The following is a 16,743-nucleotide window of genomic DNA, read 5'->3' on the forward strand; positions in this document are numbered from 1 at the left end:
TGTCTTTTTTCTTTTTTTTTGTTGCTTAAAATGGTAATTTGATTCTTGTAACATTTTGACATTTTTAGGGAAAATTTTTAAAAATGTCAACTTGTAACATGTTTGATGAAAACACATGAATTATTTTTATTTTTAATGACTCAAAAAATATTTTGACTTTCACTCTGAGAACATGTTAAAAAAAAAAAAAAAACAACTACAAATTCCTGACTGTTATGACTTTCTATAGGAATAAAATCAGTGATTTTTCCCTAGCGTGTAATATGATTTCTTTTTAGTCATAAAAGCTTTTTTTTTTGGGTGGGGGATATTAAAGCTTTTTCTTGAAAAAACTTTGTCCCCCTCATGTTACTTCATTGTCATAACTTGCTTTTTTTGTTAATTTTTTATTCCAGTGTGGCCCAAATGCTGTTTTGTAAAAACACAAAATATAGTACTCTCATTCAACGCGCGCGCGCACACACACACACACACACACACACACACACACACACACACACACACACACACACACACACACACACACACACACACACACGCGCACGCACACATTTTATCTCTTCACAGAGAAGCTTGAAACATTGAGCTCACTTGCTACAAAGTCATTCCTTACTACTTTGGCTAGCAAATATATAGTAGTGATGATTCAACTAATGTAACACATTAAAAAAAAATTACAAAGCTTTTTTTTTTCTTTCTTTCTAAAGATACACTTTGTGCAATAAAAGACAAACTGCTTTTCTTGGCTAAAGCCATACATGGTATAAAATATAATAGTGGCTGTTTTTGAAGATATAAATAAGACTACTTTTGGGGAAAAAAAAAAAGCTAACAATACATGTGTGCGAGGCTTAGAGCAGGCTCAGGTCCAGGTAGTGTCCGGTAGGCTTGGTCATCAGGGCGGGGAGAGACACGACAGGAGGCTCGCCACCGCCTGCTTGGCCGAGCAGGCTGCTGCTCAGGACGGAGACCGGCTCCACGGCAGTCTGGACATTTGGAGCAAGATGGAGGAGGATGATCTCAGATTTGCAGCTTTTACACTGTCTAGTCAGCTCATCATGTTTCCAAATCCACAAAATATTACATTCTGTGACAATCTATCCATCCATTTTTCTGATCCGCTTTATCCTCACAAGTGTCGCGAGGGGTGCTGGAGCCTATCCCAGCTGTTTTTGGGCAGTGGGCAGGGGACACCCTGAACCGGTTGCCAGCCAATCACAGGGCACACAAAGACGAACAACCATCCGCGCTCACCCTCACACCGAGGGACAATTTAGATTGTTCAATTAGATTGTTCAATTAGCCTGCCACGCATATTCATTTCTACTGAATATATTTTTATTAACTAGATCTACGTTTATTTTGTCTGCTGCTGCTCTGTCATAGAAATTACAAATGGCTCCCTCCTGATGAGCCCTAGCCCCCCCCCAACCCCATCCCCGCCCCTCCTGCCACGAGCCATCAACTAATCCAAAAACACACGCCCACTCTTCAGGCTACGACAGGATAAACTCGTTTGCGAGCCTCCGGGCTAACACGGCGTAGTCTGACAACCCACGCCCTCGACACAGGGACATTTGGAGAGGGATGTTTGGACTCCGTTGAGGCAACGGTGGACACAAGTTGCTCCGTTTACCTGATAGCCCTGCACCGCGCTAATGAGGTCTTTGCTGTTGTAGGTCAGACCCGGCATTCTCAGGAAACCCCCAGGGGTGGAGAGGGCAGAAGGGGAGGGGAAGAAACCGACGGTCGTGGGCGAGCCAGGTGGGCTGCAGGGGAGAAAATAAAAAATATTGTTATCTATACGTGCGAAAGTGTGCGTTGATGAGCAAACAACTTAACAGCGGTGCTGCAATACCACAAACCGAGCTTTCTCAGTGGCAGACGGCTCAACATTTGGGCTCACCCCTGTCAAGCAGGTTCTGAAACCAAAAAGTTGAGTTGTTGAACTACCTTAGCCACTGAAGGTCACATCAGAACGTCCTCACTATGACAAGGTGGAGTGAGGACTTCAAGATTCAATGTTGCTTTTCGGGGGGGAATATTGGCTAGCCGAGGAAAACGGCCAGAGGTGTTTATTTACTTCACTGCAGGAAGTAGCGAGCATCGAATTAGGAGGAGGCATTCGTACAAATGCTTGCGTGGAGGATGTTGATCTCTGTTTTCCACAGTCAAAGCAGATGGACACAAATGTTTGATATGGATTCAAGAATAACGGCAATCAGTCTGCTGTCATTGAGAACTTCAGATATCTGAGAATGTTCACCGTTGAGAGCAATTTTTCCACTCTCGGATGACTCGGGTTCAGGGAATGGGTGAACGTGTTTGGCCCTGATTGCAGTGAATGCCCAATGAGATTTAAAAAAACCCAAAACAAAAAAAAAAATCACAATGCAGTGAGAAACGTAACCAAATGGGGTGAACACAACTAAACCTGACAGTGTGTAATAAGGTGGAGAAAAATTTGGAGGCGGTCCATCATGGGAATGGATGCATTTGTCTTCCCTGGCATCTCAAATGCAACTCTTCTAAAACTTGGCCACACATACCAGCACAGCTCATTTGAACGCTTCCAGCTCTATTTTTGTGATCAGCATAAATCCTGTGGAGCATTTTGCTTAAGTGTGCACAGAAGCAGGTTGGACCCAATGTTGGGAATTTTGCACACGAGTTCAGGCCAATGGATCTCCGACAGGGAGGACTGCACCGCTGTGGGGATGGTCACAGCAGACTTCAATCATGGTCCATTAAAGTGGCTCCTTTCATTCCCTTTGAATGCGGCGCTGAAAGTGCACTCGAGTCTCGGCGGAAGCACATCGGTGCCGTGAAGTGGGCGCTTGGAGGCGAACGATAATTTCTGTGCGCCCTCCATAGTTGCGAAGTGGTTGCCCTTCGCATTCAACGATAGGTAAAATTTCTCAGTTACGAAAAAGTCAATGACCCCTGGTTTGGATCGACTTTCTGCCACCAAATTGTCACTCTGTCAGGCATGTCTCCAAGGCACACTTCTGCGTTGGCCTGCCCAACTTGACAGGGAACCTTGCCGTAATACAAAACCTACCAGCATTTGTGCCAAGGCGCCGATGCGCCATCTACAAAAATAGAGTCCTTAATGTTGAATGTTTTTGTGAGAGTGGGACAGAGAGCAAGACAGTGTGCAAGAGATCGAGCGCACTGTGCCGTGTGTACGCGCAATAACATCTCTTTTGCGTGCTGTGGTACAAGACATGAATTATTCATTCATTCATTTTCTGATGCGCTTTATCCTCACGAGGGTCGCGGGGCTGGAGCCTATCCCAGCTGTCTTCGGCACCCTGAATCGGTTGCCAGCCAATCGCAGGGCACACAGAGACGAACAACCATCCGCGCTCACACTCACACCGAGGGACAATTTTAGAGTGTTCAATCAGCCTGTCATGCATGTTTTTGGAATGTGTGAGGAAACCTGAGTACCCGAAGAAAACCCACGCAGGCCCACGGAGAACATGAAAACTCCACACAGGGAGGCCGGAGCGGGGATTGAAACCAAGACCTCTGCACTGTGAGGTTGACGCGCTAACCACTGGACCACCGGGCCGCCCAGATACGAATTAGTGAATTAGAATTAATATTCATACTATCAAACATTAACTGGGTGGCAGTATGTGTCCTCCCCGGATATTGACACCGATTCTATGAAGACAGGCGGACAAGGGAGTTTCATTCGACTCTACCGCATCTACAAATGTGCTCCAAAGTTGCTCGCCGTCCACATTTCATCCGTAGAAAACTTTGAAAAATGTGACGGGCCGAATTGGAGCGCACATTTGAGCCTGTGGACTCAGCAGCCCTTGGACCGGACGCTGTCATAGACTGATCATCATATGAGGATACACAGCAAGCTCGTCAAAATGATGGCTGCTTACCTGGGATAGTAGGCTGTGTAGTTCATATATAGCTGCCCCGAGGATGGGTAGTAGGCATGTCCTGGGGGGAGGGCGCGAGGACCGAGCAGCACTTGACCGAGTGGAGGGTAGAGGGCGGTGGCGGCCTCAGTCGGCAGGACAGGTGGCGTCGGGGTGAAGGAGTACGATGGCGGAGATAAACCTGGAGCAGAGACAACAGAAACAAAAACGGCATCAATCCATTTGAAGTGTGCCAACACAAAGACGTGATTGTGCCGTGTGTTCGCGGTTTAGGAGAGGCGCTCATGCATGCTTGCAAACAATGACCACATTCACTTCACTGGACACACATGTGTTAAATGTAGACACAATGTGTACCGCATTGTTTGTAATGTCGCCACAACGTCGAGATGTTGGCTTTTTTTTTCTTGTTTAGACTCTTAATTGGTTCAAAAGTGAAGTGGGTGATCGTGGTTTGCAATTGTCAGCCTCCTTGGAATTAACTTTGGCTCTACGTCCCCAAATCAGGCAAAGTCTCAATGCTGGAACCTTAACCACACTGGCAAAGTGAATCGTAGATATACATCACGTTTCATTCCAATGACGAATGACTTCTGTAATTTCTTATTGATCCGAATCCTTTCCCCTCCCAAAATCGGTATTCGGCTTGGGGCATTTTATGTGGTTATATGGAACAGGAACTCACTATTTGGCATGTATTACCAGTCATAAAAGTTAAGACGTGTCCCAACATGACCTCAATTCTGTCTACGGTCTGCCTTGTGTTCCGTTCGCTCGTGTGAACATCAACGCATCGAGAATCAGTGTTTGGAAAAGTGCGAGTGAAAGGTTTTGAAACAAGCTCATTTCTGTCAGCTGTCATGTCTGCTGTTAAGCCCCGCCCACCTTTCCTGAATTAATGAGACGAGCACAAGAGGTGTGCCACTCCACTGCACAACCAAGACGAACTGGTAAGACTGGAGATTAAAGAAACAAGCCCTGAGTCACAGTTTACCCCTCCTAATTTTTTTTATGCAACCCTGAATAATCACTGATCGATGTAAAAAAAAAAGAAAAAAAAAAGTGAAAGGGAGTGTAACAAACAAGTGTCTGGTGTGAACGACAAAGTGAATTCAGATCAGAATGTGTAAGGTCCAAACTGAAAGAGAACATTTGGCATGCAGGCTAGTAAATTAATCGCACTAATTTCTTAAGAGGCACATCTGCAAACTGATCACACACACACACACACACACACACACACACACACACACACACACGCGCGCGCGCACACACGCACGCACGCTGGTTAGACCAGTATGTCCAGTCCACACTTCTAGATTGGAGAAAACCCAGCAACCCTGCCCCCCCCACGGCAGGAGCCCACCTACCCCTGCAGGCCCAAAGCACCCCCAGCTCCCAGCAGCACTTACGTCTGGACTTACATGGCGGGGGGCTGAGCCCTGTCCCACTCCTGTTCCGGTTGTGTGTGTGTGTGTGCGTGTGCGAGAGCGAGCCTCCCATCAGCACCAGGCCCATCTCCTCGGCGCTGCAGGGGAACACCTCCACATAGCGGCTGTTGGGCCCGTGCTGGCAGGACATCACGTGTTTGTGGAGCTGCTGGGAGGCCGAAAGCGCTCGCTCCGCCGACGTCATCTGGATAAAGCAGTCGCCTGATGGACGACCCTGAAAACACGCGCAGACATTATGAAACGACTCAGACTACAAACCATCCACTCCCCACACCCCACCTTGAACCCCTGCGGCTTCAACAGAGAGATTTGTGGATTTTCCGGTTTCCAGGATCGTCACCTTGGTGTCTAGTCTAGGCTTCTGTTTCATGCACCCAAATCATGTAAACTGTTCATGACTTTTTTTTTTCCAATGAGCTCCATTACACAGTGTTCACCGTTCATGTTTTTAAATCAAATCCTCACAAGTTGAAGCTTTCGGATCAGTATTCAGATCTGCTCTGATCAAGCGCACCCCCTCATCATGCTGAAAAAAAAAAAAAAATGAATGTGGAAAACAATGCGGTCCTCCAAGTATTTTCGCTTCGGTGTTATTCTGTGCAGTTTTAACTGTTTGTTTGTTTCTTCCAGTTGTGTTAATCATTTCAGTTTTAGAAGTACTTGTAAGTGTAAAACGTGCGGCTCATGTGTGAGCTTGCGAATGTCACATGACCAAAATCAGAAAACAGGTGAGCTGTAATTGGTCGTTACCTGAGCTCTGTGCAACTGCGATGAAATTTGCGGTCAACAGCAAATGGCGAAATGGCTCAACAGACTAAACGTTACAGTTCATTTGGTCAAACCAATCATGCATATGGAGGGACTCGGTGGTTGCCGTTGTTGCATGTACCTGCTGATTGAGGACCATATGCACGCCGTGCGGTCGGACGTCGTGGGTGAACTCGCCCAAGAAGGCGAGGATGTCCTCTATGCTCGCCGAATAGGGTAAGCCCCGCCGGTTTCCAGGATCGTCACCTTGGTGTCTAGTCTAGGCTTCTGTTTCATGCACCCAAATCATGTAAACTGTTCATGACTTTTTTTTTTCCAATGAGCTCCATTACACAGTGTTCACCGTTCATGTTTTTAAATCAAATCCTCACAAGTTGAAGCTTTCGGATCAGTATTCAGATCTGCTCTGATCAAGCGCACCCCCTCATCATGCTGGAAAAAAAAAATGAATGTGGAAAACAATGCGGTCCTCCAAGTATTTTCGCTTCGGTGTTATTCTGTGCAGTTTTAACTGTTTGTTTGTTTCTTCCAGTTGTGTTAATCATTTCAGTTTTAGAAGTACTTGTAAGTGTAAAACGTGCGGCTCATGTGTGAGCTTGCGAATGTCACATGACCAAAATCAGAAAACAGGTGAGCTGTAATTGGTCGTTACCTGAGCTCTGTGCAACTGCGATGAAATTTGCGGTCAACAGCAAGTGGCGATATGCCCCCCGTGGCGATATGCCCCCCCCCCCCCACCCCGATAAAAACGGGTGGATTTTGCTGCTTATTTCATATTCCACAAAAGCAAAATTGATCAGAATGCCTTGTATGTATTATTGGGGAAGCATAGAACAATATGATTGGAAACAAATGATTTGACTTGACTTCCCCTTTAATATAGAGGGTGCAGAATAAATACTTGTGTGCTCAACAGACCGTTTTGGTTCCAGGCCCATCCGCAATAGGTGAAAATCCATGACATAGAGCAACTATAACAGTTTTTTTTTTTAAATATAGTTTTACCCCACTCCATGCACTTCTCCTATCCCACATGCACGGGCATCACAGTAAGTACATACACACATGAATCGCTTTATAAACACTAAATGTAACGAACGCGGCTTATATCGCGGACGATGCGCTCAACAGATGAAACGTTGCAGTTCATTTGTTCAAACCAATCATGCATATGGAGGGACTCGGTGGTTATTCGCTTCGGTGTTACTCTGTGCGGTTTTAAATGCTTGTTTGTTTCTTCCAGTTGTGTTCATCGTTTCAGTTTTAGAAGTACTTCTAAGTGAAAAACGTGCGGCTCATGTGTGAGCTTGCGAATGTCACATGACCAAAATCAGAAAACAGGTGAGCTGTAATTGGTCGTTACCTGAGCTCTGTGCAACTGCGATGAAATTTGCGGTCAACAGCAAATGGCGAAATGGCTCAACAGACTAAACGTTACAGTTCATTTGGTCAAACCAATCATGCATATGGAGGGACTCGGTGGTTGCCGTTGTTGCATGTACCTGCTGATTGAGGACCATATGCACGCCGTGCGGTCGGACGTCGTGGGTGAACTCGCCCAAGAAGGCGAGGATGTCCTCTATGCTCGCCGAATAGGGTAAGCCCCGCAGCCTCAGGCAGTCCCTCACGATGATGGGAGAGGGCAGGAGAGACACCGCGGGCAACACAGACAGCAAGGGGGCGGGGGCCACGGGGATCAGCGGGGCAGACGAGTAGCGGTTCAACACCTGCAACCCAAAATGGCACATTTATGACATTTGGCTTGGATTGGTCCGAAACTCCAAGAGCCTTCAACTGAGTGCAGACCTCCACCTATGATATGATCATGATATTTTCGTACAATACTGGTGGTCTCATAATGCAGCAACAATCTATTGCAATTCAAATTCACATTTTTTTCACGTTAACCCTTTCATGCACCAATAATGATAACCTGTAACCTGATAACATGATAGGCTGTCCACTGTAGTAACTGCTGTCATGAAAAGAGTTCATTTTCAAAATATTTGGCCCTATGACAGATAATAGCAGACATTATGATAGCAAGAGCCCCTTCACAGCAAGGTCGTGGTACAAATTCAAAGTGAAAAAGGAAAAAGGTTAAAAGAAACTGGGGCATGTATTTGTGAGTCCGTACATTGAATGGCCACTTCCGAGGTCAAGGAGAATGATTAGACACCCACATAGTGTCATTGTGTCACCTCCATTCTTACTCTCATGGTAAAAGAGAAAATAAGTCCCCCTAATCCCCTAATAAGGTTGAATGAAAAAAACAAAAACAAAAACAAAACAAAAAAAAACCACACTGTGACAAATACATAAATAAACAATAAAATGCTATAATGCTACATTCTGTTTCAGGTTGAAACATGTCGAATATTATCTAGATTAGCGACAAGCATTTGCATTCTGGAAATTCGCTAAAACAAGTACAAATATTTAATTGTCAAAAAAAAAAATCACAACTTTTTACTGTAGTCGGCTACTTTCTGGTCCATGGGTAATGACAATATTAGGACTCTAGTAATGGGACATTACCGTTTGAATTTTGGTGCAGCGGAGACTGTGATTCAAAGAACAAAACTGACTTCTGCTTTTGGATATATGGGTTTGATTCCAAATGCAGAATGTTGATCCATAATATCTGGCCTACGGGTTTCGTGGGAATTGTCCGAGTACTTTTTTTCCATCATAAGTGACACACAACAGTCCAACGAAAACCTTCAATATACGTTTCACAGGGTACGTACACGTGCAATGTCAGCCAGTTTTAATCAGATTGTTTGAATATTGCTGTCTAAGCAAGAAACTGGCTTGTCGCCAACAGGACCTTACTATGTTTGCGTTTCGAGAGGTGACCAATAAAACTGAACTCCGAGTTTATCATTCGAGGCAGAGAAGTCTCGTCGTTTTCGTCTGGTGGGCAGTAAAGACGCAAGACAGAATGAACAGAAGACAAAAGAGAACTTCCCTTCACTAACTGCGCAAAAGTAAATACACGGCCCAAGTTCCCGCCCATAATAGGTCCTGCTTAGTGCTTCTTAATCAGAGAGTGGGGGGGGAAAAAATGAGTCATGGAGTCATTCTGCAGTGTACACATGCAAATGGATCAATCTGCCCTTTCAGCAAAATGAAAAGACAATCGCATTGAACAGCGTTCTAAATTCCAAGTACCTGCTGGACCTCCGCTGCAGTGCTCTTGAATAACTCAATATATCTTCTTCCAAGGATCTCCTTGTGTTTCCTGAGCGCACACTGGGCATGTTCGTCGCAGGAGAACAGCACAAAGGCGTCACCGGTGGGTCGGCCGTCCGGGTAGCGCACAAATAGGATGCCGTCCCTCCCTCCGCTGACCGGACACGTGTCTTTGAGTCCATCCTCCGGCGAGAAGAAGGCGAGCACCTGCTCGTGCGTGGCCGTGAAAGGAAGACCTCGCATCCTCACTATGATCTGGTCCTCGCGGGACAGGAATACGGCTACTTCGTTGGACGTACCTGACACAAGGACACGTCACAGGTTTAGAAAACGTAGTTGGGCGGATACAGTCTCAATTGGATGCCATGATTGTTTTTGATCAAAGGAAAGAAAAGGTCCCCTGTAATGTCCAGCCTGCTTTTGGCACCATTTCAGAACACGTTGAGATCGCGCAGAATTCTGTAGGCTGCATCTTGTCGAAGCATTAATGGCCCTGTTGAGTCTAAACTAATTTGCCGTCGAAAGAAAGAGAACGTGTCAATTATGGGAAGTCACACATCATCCATCATGCCTAGTCAACGAAGGAAGGGCGGGGGCGCGGGGCCATCCAAATGAGGCAGATTGACATTCAATCATGCCAAACGTTTTTGAACGGGACATATCTGTCAACAACAACAACAAGAAAATCTATTTTATGATTACATATGATTGTAATTTTCCCTGATGTATGTCTGTGAAACTTCCATCAACAACGACAATTGTTTTGGTTTTTTTTTTTAATTTGGAAATGTAAATTACGATGACAGCCAACTTGTCATTACGGATACATAGATGGGTTCTGCATTGAAAACAATGACTTCCATCTTAGGGCGGCCCGGTGGTTGACTGGTTAGCGCGTCAGCCTCAAAGTGCAGAGGTGCAGGGTTCGATTCTGGCTACGGCCTTCCTGTGTGGAGTTTGCATGTTCTCCCAGTGCCACGTGGGTTTTCTCCGGGTACTCCGCTTTCCTCCCACATTGCAAAAAACATGCATGGTAGGTTAATGGAACACTCTAAATTGTCCCGAGGTGTGAGTGTGAGCGCGGATGGTTGTTCGTCTATGTGTGCCCTGCGATTGGCTGGTAACCAGTTCAGGGTGTCTCCCACCTACTGCCCGAAGACGGCTGCGATAGGCTCCAGCATGCCCCGCAAGCCTTGTGAGGATAAGCGGATCAGAAAATGTATAGAAAGATGGACTTCCATCATATCATGAAATAGGCTGTCAGCCTCACCTCCTGCTATTTTCAGGAAGTCTTCTCCAGTTGCCTTGTAAACCTGCAATGAAAAATTAGTTCATGAAAAAATGACCCCATGAGCGGTAGGCGAAGTCCTTGGTTTGCTTTCGGTACGCGAGTCAAGCGGCGTCTGACAGGCTACCTCGATGTATCTGTTGCCCATATGATGTTTGTGTCTTTGCAGCGCCAGGTCTCGATGTTCTTCGCTGACAAAACGAACGAGGGCCTCGCCGTTCCTTCTCCCCTGAGCATTAAGGCACAGTGCAGCCCCTCCTCTGTGCGACACCAAGCAATATCCGATCAGACGTGTTTTCGCACGTGAGTTCGGGTTTCCTCTGCATTGAAAGCAACGCACTCACTTGGCAATATTTAGTCCGCTGAAGAAGCGGGCGATGTCCTGGTCTGACGACTGCCATGGCAACCCTCTGGCTCTGATTACTGTGCTGTCACTGACTTTCTCCGTTTTACTGCTGCAAACAAACATTCAAGGTGAAGTGCTTGTGCTTCATGAGTGACTTGAAGGAGACTTAAAAAGGAGTAGCAGTCTGGAGTAAACATTACTTACCACGTACCCGTCTCAAACTTCTCATTAACTCTTTCCGGGTTAGAGAAGGTGTGACCTGCAATTAACGAGCGCCAAAAATGAAATCAAGTACAGTATAATTCATTGTTTAATGTACAGTCGTGGCTATTTAAAGTTGTGTGGCAGTTAACCTCTCGTTCATTGTCAATCAAAACAGAGCCTTATTATCTTTGTCAGGGCAGAATATTCATTCGTTGCATTGTGGATTTCTTGAGCTCGTGCATGACCGCGTATTGGAAAAAAAAAGCGCTTCATTTACGAGCCGAAAGTAACCATTAGCCAAACGTAACATTCAAACTGTTGCGATGGTTATTTTGCATCAATTACTCTGCCTTGCAAATGAAAAACTAAAACGAGTCATTTGTGTGACGTCGCTGTGCACCCAAGTACTCGGCTCTTCATTCAAATCATCAACACAGCAAGCTACATCAGTGTCATAGAACCTTTCAACTTTTGTTGAGTTAGATGCAATGGCGTGCGGTACTCACAAAATGGCTCAGAAAGCAGGCTAAGTACGATTTGGGCCATCAGCTGGACCTTCTGAACTGCTACTTGTGGAGGCATTGTGGCTAAAGGATCCAATGTACCCAGGGAGCTGCACATAGCAGGCGCTTCTACTGGTATGTTTAAAGCTGAACACGACGTCGGTCAAGGAAAGTGAAAATGACATTTGTTGTGAGAACGGAAGAAAATAAAGAAACTGGCAGGGTTAGAAACAAGAGGCCGAGGTCGTAAATTGTTTCCTGTTCCAGTGAGTGTGGAGTAAGCTTGGCCTTGTCGGTTAAACACACACACACACACACACACACACACACACACACACACACACACACACACACACACACACACACACTTTAAACGAGTTCTCAACAAGGTGCTGGTCATTTACATTTCAAACAGTGAATTCCTGACTGAAACAACCCATGTCTCAGTTGTGTCGCGTGTGCGCTCGTCATAAGCAGTGGACAAAGAACAACACAAGTTCAAGGGTTTTTGGCGCATGCCGCACACGTAAAGGATACACTCCGCCATGGCGTATACGTCCAAAGCACCGAGGTCAGAGGGGAAGTGCGTCTTGAACTCTTTACGAAGGTCAAAGAAGGAGTAAAAACAGTCTGGGATCAGGATGCTCTGGAGTGGTAAAACATGAGTTGACAAACATGAGCACAGGCTCCTTTTTTTTTTTTTATAACTTGCTCGTGTAAGACATTAGAGTTTGTGGTATCCTCTCGGGATTGTATTACAGAAGACTAGATTTTAGTTCTTCTCAATGACATTCAGGGCATGGCATCGACTAGTCGCTCATAACTTGTGGTTTGAGGGTTAGGGTTCAAATGTCTTCTGTTTCTGAATGGGCAGCTTTTCCAAGTGAGGGAGAACCAGTAAATATCTAAACGTCCACTCTCAGAGTCGAAGGAGAAATTATTCCACGACACATGAAGTCCGTGACTATTCGCAAACATCGTATATTCCCACCATGCAGAACTCATTCTGAACGGGGCCGGAACACGGACAGGTTTCTCAATTGATGCTCTTATGCTCTTATGTGCATGTTCTGCATCAATTTGGTGTATAAGCGGTCCTTTGTGACAGTGGCGTTTTCCGGGTACACAGGACGGAATTTTGGACCCCCACCCCGAAAAAATGGTACGCGAATTGATTTTCTATTGGCATCACGAAACATAAATCCTTTCAGTTTGCATGTTTGTAGTTGTCAAGGGTTTTCCTAATGAACTAAGTGAGAGGTTATCAAGGTCAAGGAAGTACAAAATTTTCATTGTTCAAAGATCTCTGCATATGGGGGAGGAACGAATGATAGGTCGTTGTTGGTAGTGAGTGGCTCCAAGTGTCAAGGCCTCTTAGGTATTGTGGCGACACCGAGTCAGAAAAGAAGTCAGGGCACTTTGAGCTATTGGAAGAAGAGGCTATTTCTTTGTGTAACAGAAACAACGTGTGAAACTTGTGGATCACCACACAGAACACCACCCACAACCAAATCACAAAAAAAGAAAAAAAAAATTTACAGCACAACGGAGCAAAAACAAGTACCGGTAAGCATAACATACATACATACAACTACTTTTACTACGGGAAAATACAAAAATGTCTAAATATTACGATTGTCACAAAAGCACTGCAAATATGTACAAATATGATGCAAGGCATGCTGGGAAGGAGGGGGTGGTGCACCAAAGAGAGGTCACCCACAGGACGCCATCCAGGCTATAGGACCACCACTGGTCAGGTAATGTAGATTATTACACAGCATTCCACCATCCTACATTTTTTTTCATCTACGGTAATAATGTACTGGGAAAAAAAACAAACTATGACATAATCAGTGACTAGTCGACATCAGGTGGATGACATTTATTGGCATTTAAAAAAATAATAATAAAAATTTATCATGCAACTCAGGCAGTTTCCGGGCTTGTGTTGTAGTGTTTTAAGATGTGGGAAAATGTTGGCGGTGACACTTTGTGCTCAAATGTGGTATGCGCATGGGTGTGTTGCAGTCATCAGCTCAACATAAGTACACCTCAGATGAGTAACTTCAACCAGGAACACCGCACTGACATAACAATGCTTTGAGCGTCCGCGCTGCAAAAAAAGGTTCCGGCAGAAAGGAGTGAGCGAGTGAACATCCGCCCTGGCCATGGGGCGTTCACCTACCACCCAGCCCGCTCACCTTGCTGGCGGCCTCGGGGTGAATCACTTGACGGATGTGGAGCTGCCCGTCGGTACATAAACACACTGACGTGCCTGCACCTGCGCTGTTCACTTCATTCGTCAGCTGGAGATGGAACTGCAGAGGGTTTCAAAACAGAAATTAAATCTGGCATGAAAAAAAAAAAAAAAAAGAAAAAATCCGTCAAGTCTGACACTTCAGCCTTAATCAGCAGCTCGTTCACCTTGCCCAGCTTCACAAAAACAAAAGGAATATTTTTCTCAGAGTGGTATGAGAAAATGATCTGATTTTAGGTTTAACCAAATGACTGCCCTCTCATATTTAGGTCCATACCAGCGAGAGGTGACACACAATTGTGAGAACGCTTTGTTGAGTATAGAGTAATAGAAGCTATGACTGTACATAAATAAATAAATAAATCAACTCAAAATTTCACGGCAACAAACTTTGATGAAATGGTAACTTTGACAATTCAACTAAATAGTTGTGAAAATTCGCTTTCTCATATTTCACAACAAAAAAAATAATTATTCCTTGTATTGTCCCCAAATATAAAGATATAAGTAAAAACAACTCGTAAATTGCTTGGAGCAAACAACTTGCTTGCTCTGTTGTGCTGACAATGTTGCCATAAACATCAATAATTATATTTTAAAGTCGTTCCAATTTAAATGACTGAATTTGCCCAATGAAATACAAGATGTGCTTTTTGCAGTGTGGACTTCGGGTGATTCCAGCAATCGTAAATATTAATAATATAGAAGTGCAATCTTACATGGAACATATAATCTGTGTGTAACTGACAAAATAGTTGAACACTTTGAAACTTTAAACGTGTATTTGTAAAGGGGAGAAAGTCAGACTTGACTAAAATGGCTGCGTTGATGTTAAGTAGTTACGTCTGTGTCGATACTCATAGTCTTGCAGTTCAGGGTAATCCACAAGGGTTGAATCGTTGAATAGAATATCACACAGGCACGGTAAACTGTATAATCTCACTAATAAGTCAGTGTAATCATTAGTTTTTAACGTCATAATAGGGTCATCCCTTTAAGAGGAAAACATGTCAGACCTGATTGTAAATTGACATGGAATGTGACAAAAGTTAGCGTGTCAAGTGTGTTGTCAATTTAAAACGTGAATTGAATACTTTATATCGGATTTAAAATGGAAAAAAAACGCAGTACATACGATTAGATGGTTTTATCAGTTACAATAAACACCACTTTTAGAACATAAGAGAAATGCAAGTGTACAGTATTTGCATGAAAAAATTGGCATCTCAAGTTCAAGCCTTACAACTAACACGTGGTTGTTGGACGACAATTTAACATGAAACTATTAGAACCCAGTTGAAAAGTTGACCCATTTACAATCATGATCCTTGTTTGCGAATGCAAAGGAGGATTCCATAAAGTTTCATTGTTTACCTTTTTGTTGTTGACATCCACCTGCTGCCACACCAGCCTCGCTAGCTCCTTCTCGTCAGAGCCAAGCAGCTCCCCGCCGGCGCCAGATGTGGCGGCGCACAGCACCACCAGGTAATCTACCTGCGCCGTCATTCGAGGACCGTCGAAAGTAAAAAAATATTTCAGTCCTCCACACGTAGGCCAAAGGGGAACGAACACCTTTGACACCTGAGGGCGAAAGCTGAGCTCCGTGGATCCTCGGGATTTCGTCGGCGAGGTTCAGTTCGACGTTTTTTTTTTGTTTTTGTTTTTTTTTTTTACCTGAAGGATCCCGAAGCCACCATCGCGTAGCAATGGCCGAATATCGTTTTTGTAGTGAAGCGACTACCTGTGGTGGTCACGTGATTTACCTACCTGCCGCCTTCTTCCCGCCTCCAGTGACGTGGCAGACGATCATACGGAATGTTTTTTTTTTTAAATGGGACAGATTGGCAAGGTCACCCGAAGTGTTAAAAACAAACAAACAAACAAACAAACAAAAGTAAATGTGGATGTAAATATGTATAATAGGTCATTTTAACAATACAATGTTTTTATTGTTTCCAATTTAATCGAAATTAAATAGCCACGTATTCAAAAACAAAATAGTTTCGATTTCTTAGAATATTTTACTAATATTTGTATATTGTATTTAAAAAAAATGAGCCTGTTTATTTTTATTTCATTGCTTTTGTTTGTTTATTTCATTATTTAAAAGAATACATGTGTTACTAATGCATGTTACTAATATTTTGCATTTCATGTAAAGCTGTTTGTGTCGTTGTCGTATGATGTGCTTTATTTCATTATTATAATTGTATTTTTAAAGTTCACCTTTTAAAACTAAAATAGTAATTCATGATGCGTACAAAAACAAAATACATTTCATCATACAGTAATTAATCTGTATGTATCAGTATTTTAAAAATGCGTTTTTATATTCTTACTATTTTTGCAGTTTGTAGATTTTAATGATAAATACATAATTTATGCTCCCTTTGTCGTCATATATATCATGACCAATTATGGCTTCTGAATGATTTTCTTTCTTAGTGACTTTCTCCATTGTGAGACAAATAAAGGTTTTCTTCTTAAACAAGTAATATTTTTAATTGTATAAATCAATAATAAATATAGTCACCAAATGTTTGAAAAAAACGACAAAAATAAATGCAATAAATATCAGAGGACTTTTGATTATGTAAGTAGGATACTGCTCAGTGGGGCACATCAATAAAATAGAGTGGACCATATGTGGCCTGTGTTCCATACATTGACTACACTATTCTTCAGTACATTTTATGAACAATACTGATTTTGAATAGATAATATAAAGGCTGACTGTATGATTAATATAAAAATAAAGTTTTACTCTTTGTTACTTTTTGTTTATTATGAGACGATGCACTTGACGAGGTTCGAGAAACACAT

At 43.7% G+C, this 16,743-nt stretch overlaps 1 protein-coding gene across 1 annotated transcript; it reads right to left on the bottom strand.

The window, feature by feature from the left end:
- Positions 1–307: 307 nt before the first annotated feature.
- Positions 308–15,651, bottom strand: esrp1 (epithelial splicing regulatory protein 1). Its single transcript, XM_019892180.1, is given in 15 exon segments — positions 308–986; positions 1,637–1,769; positions 3,906–4,086; positions 5,330–5,570; positions 7,627–7,851; positions 9,299–9,618; positions 10,590–10,632; positions 10,735–10,867; positions 10,952–11,062; positions 11,158–11,212; positions 11,664–11,807; positions 12,198–12,306; positions 13,865–13,985; positions 13,987–14,096; positions 15,295–15,651. Coding segments are annotated over 15 exon segments (2,193 nt in total). The 5' UTR covers positions 15,427–15,651; the 3' UTR covers positions 308–851.
- Between the last annotated feature and the right edge of the window lie 1,092 nt (positions 15,652–16,743).

This window comes from Hippocampus comes, unplaced genomic scaffold (assembly GCF_001891065.2).
Source record: "Hippocampus comes isolate QL1 unplaced genomic scaffold, H_comes_QL1_v1.1 scaffold153, whole genome shotgun sequence".
Taxonomy (NCBI): Eukaryota; Metazoa; Chordata; class Actinopteri; order Syngnathiformes; family Syngnathidae; genus Hippocampus; species Hippocampus comes.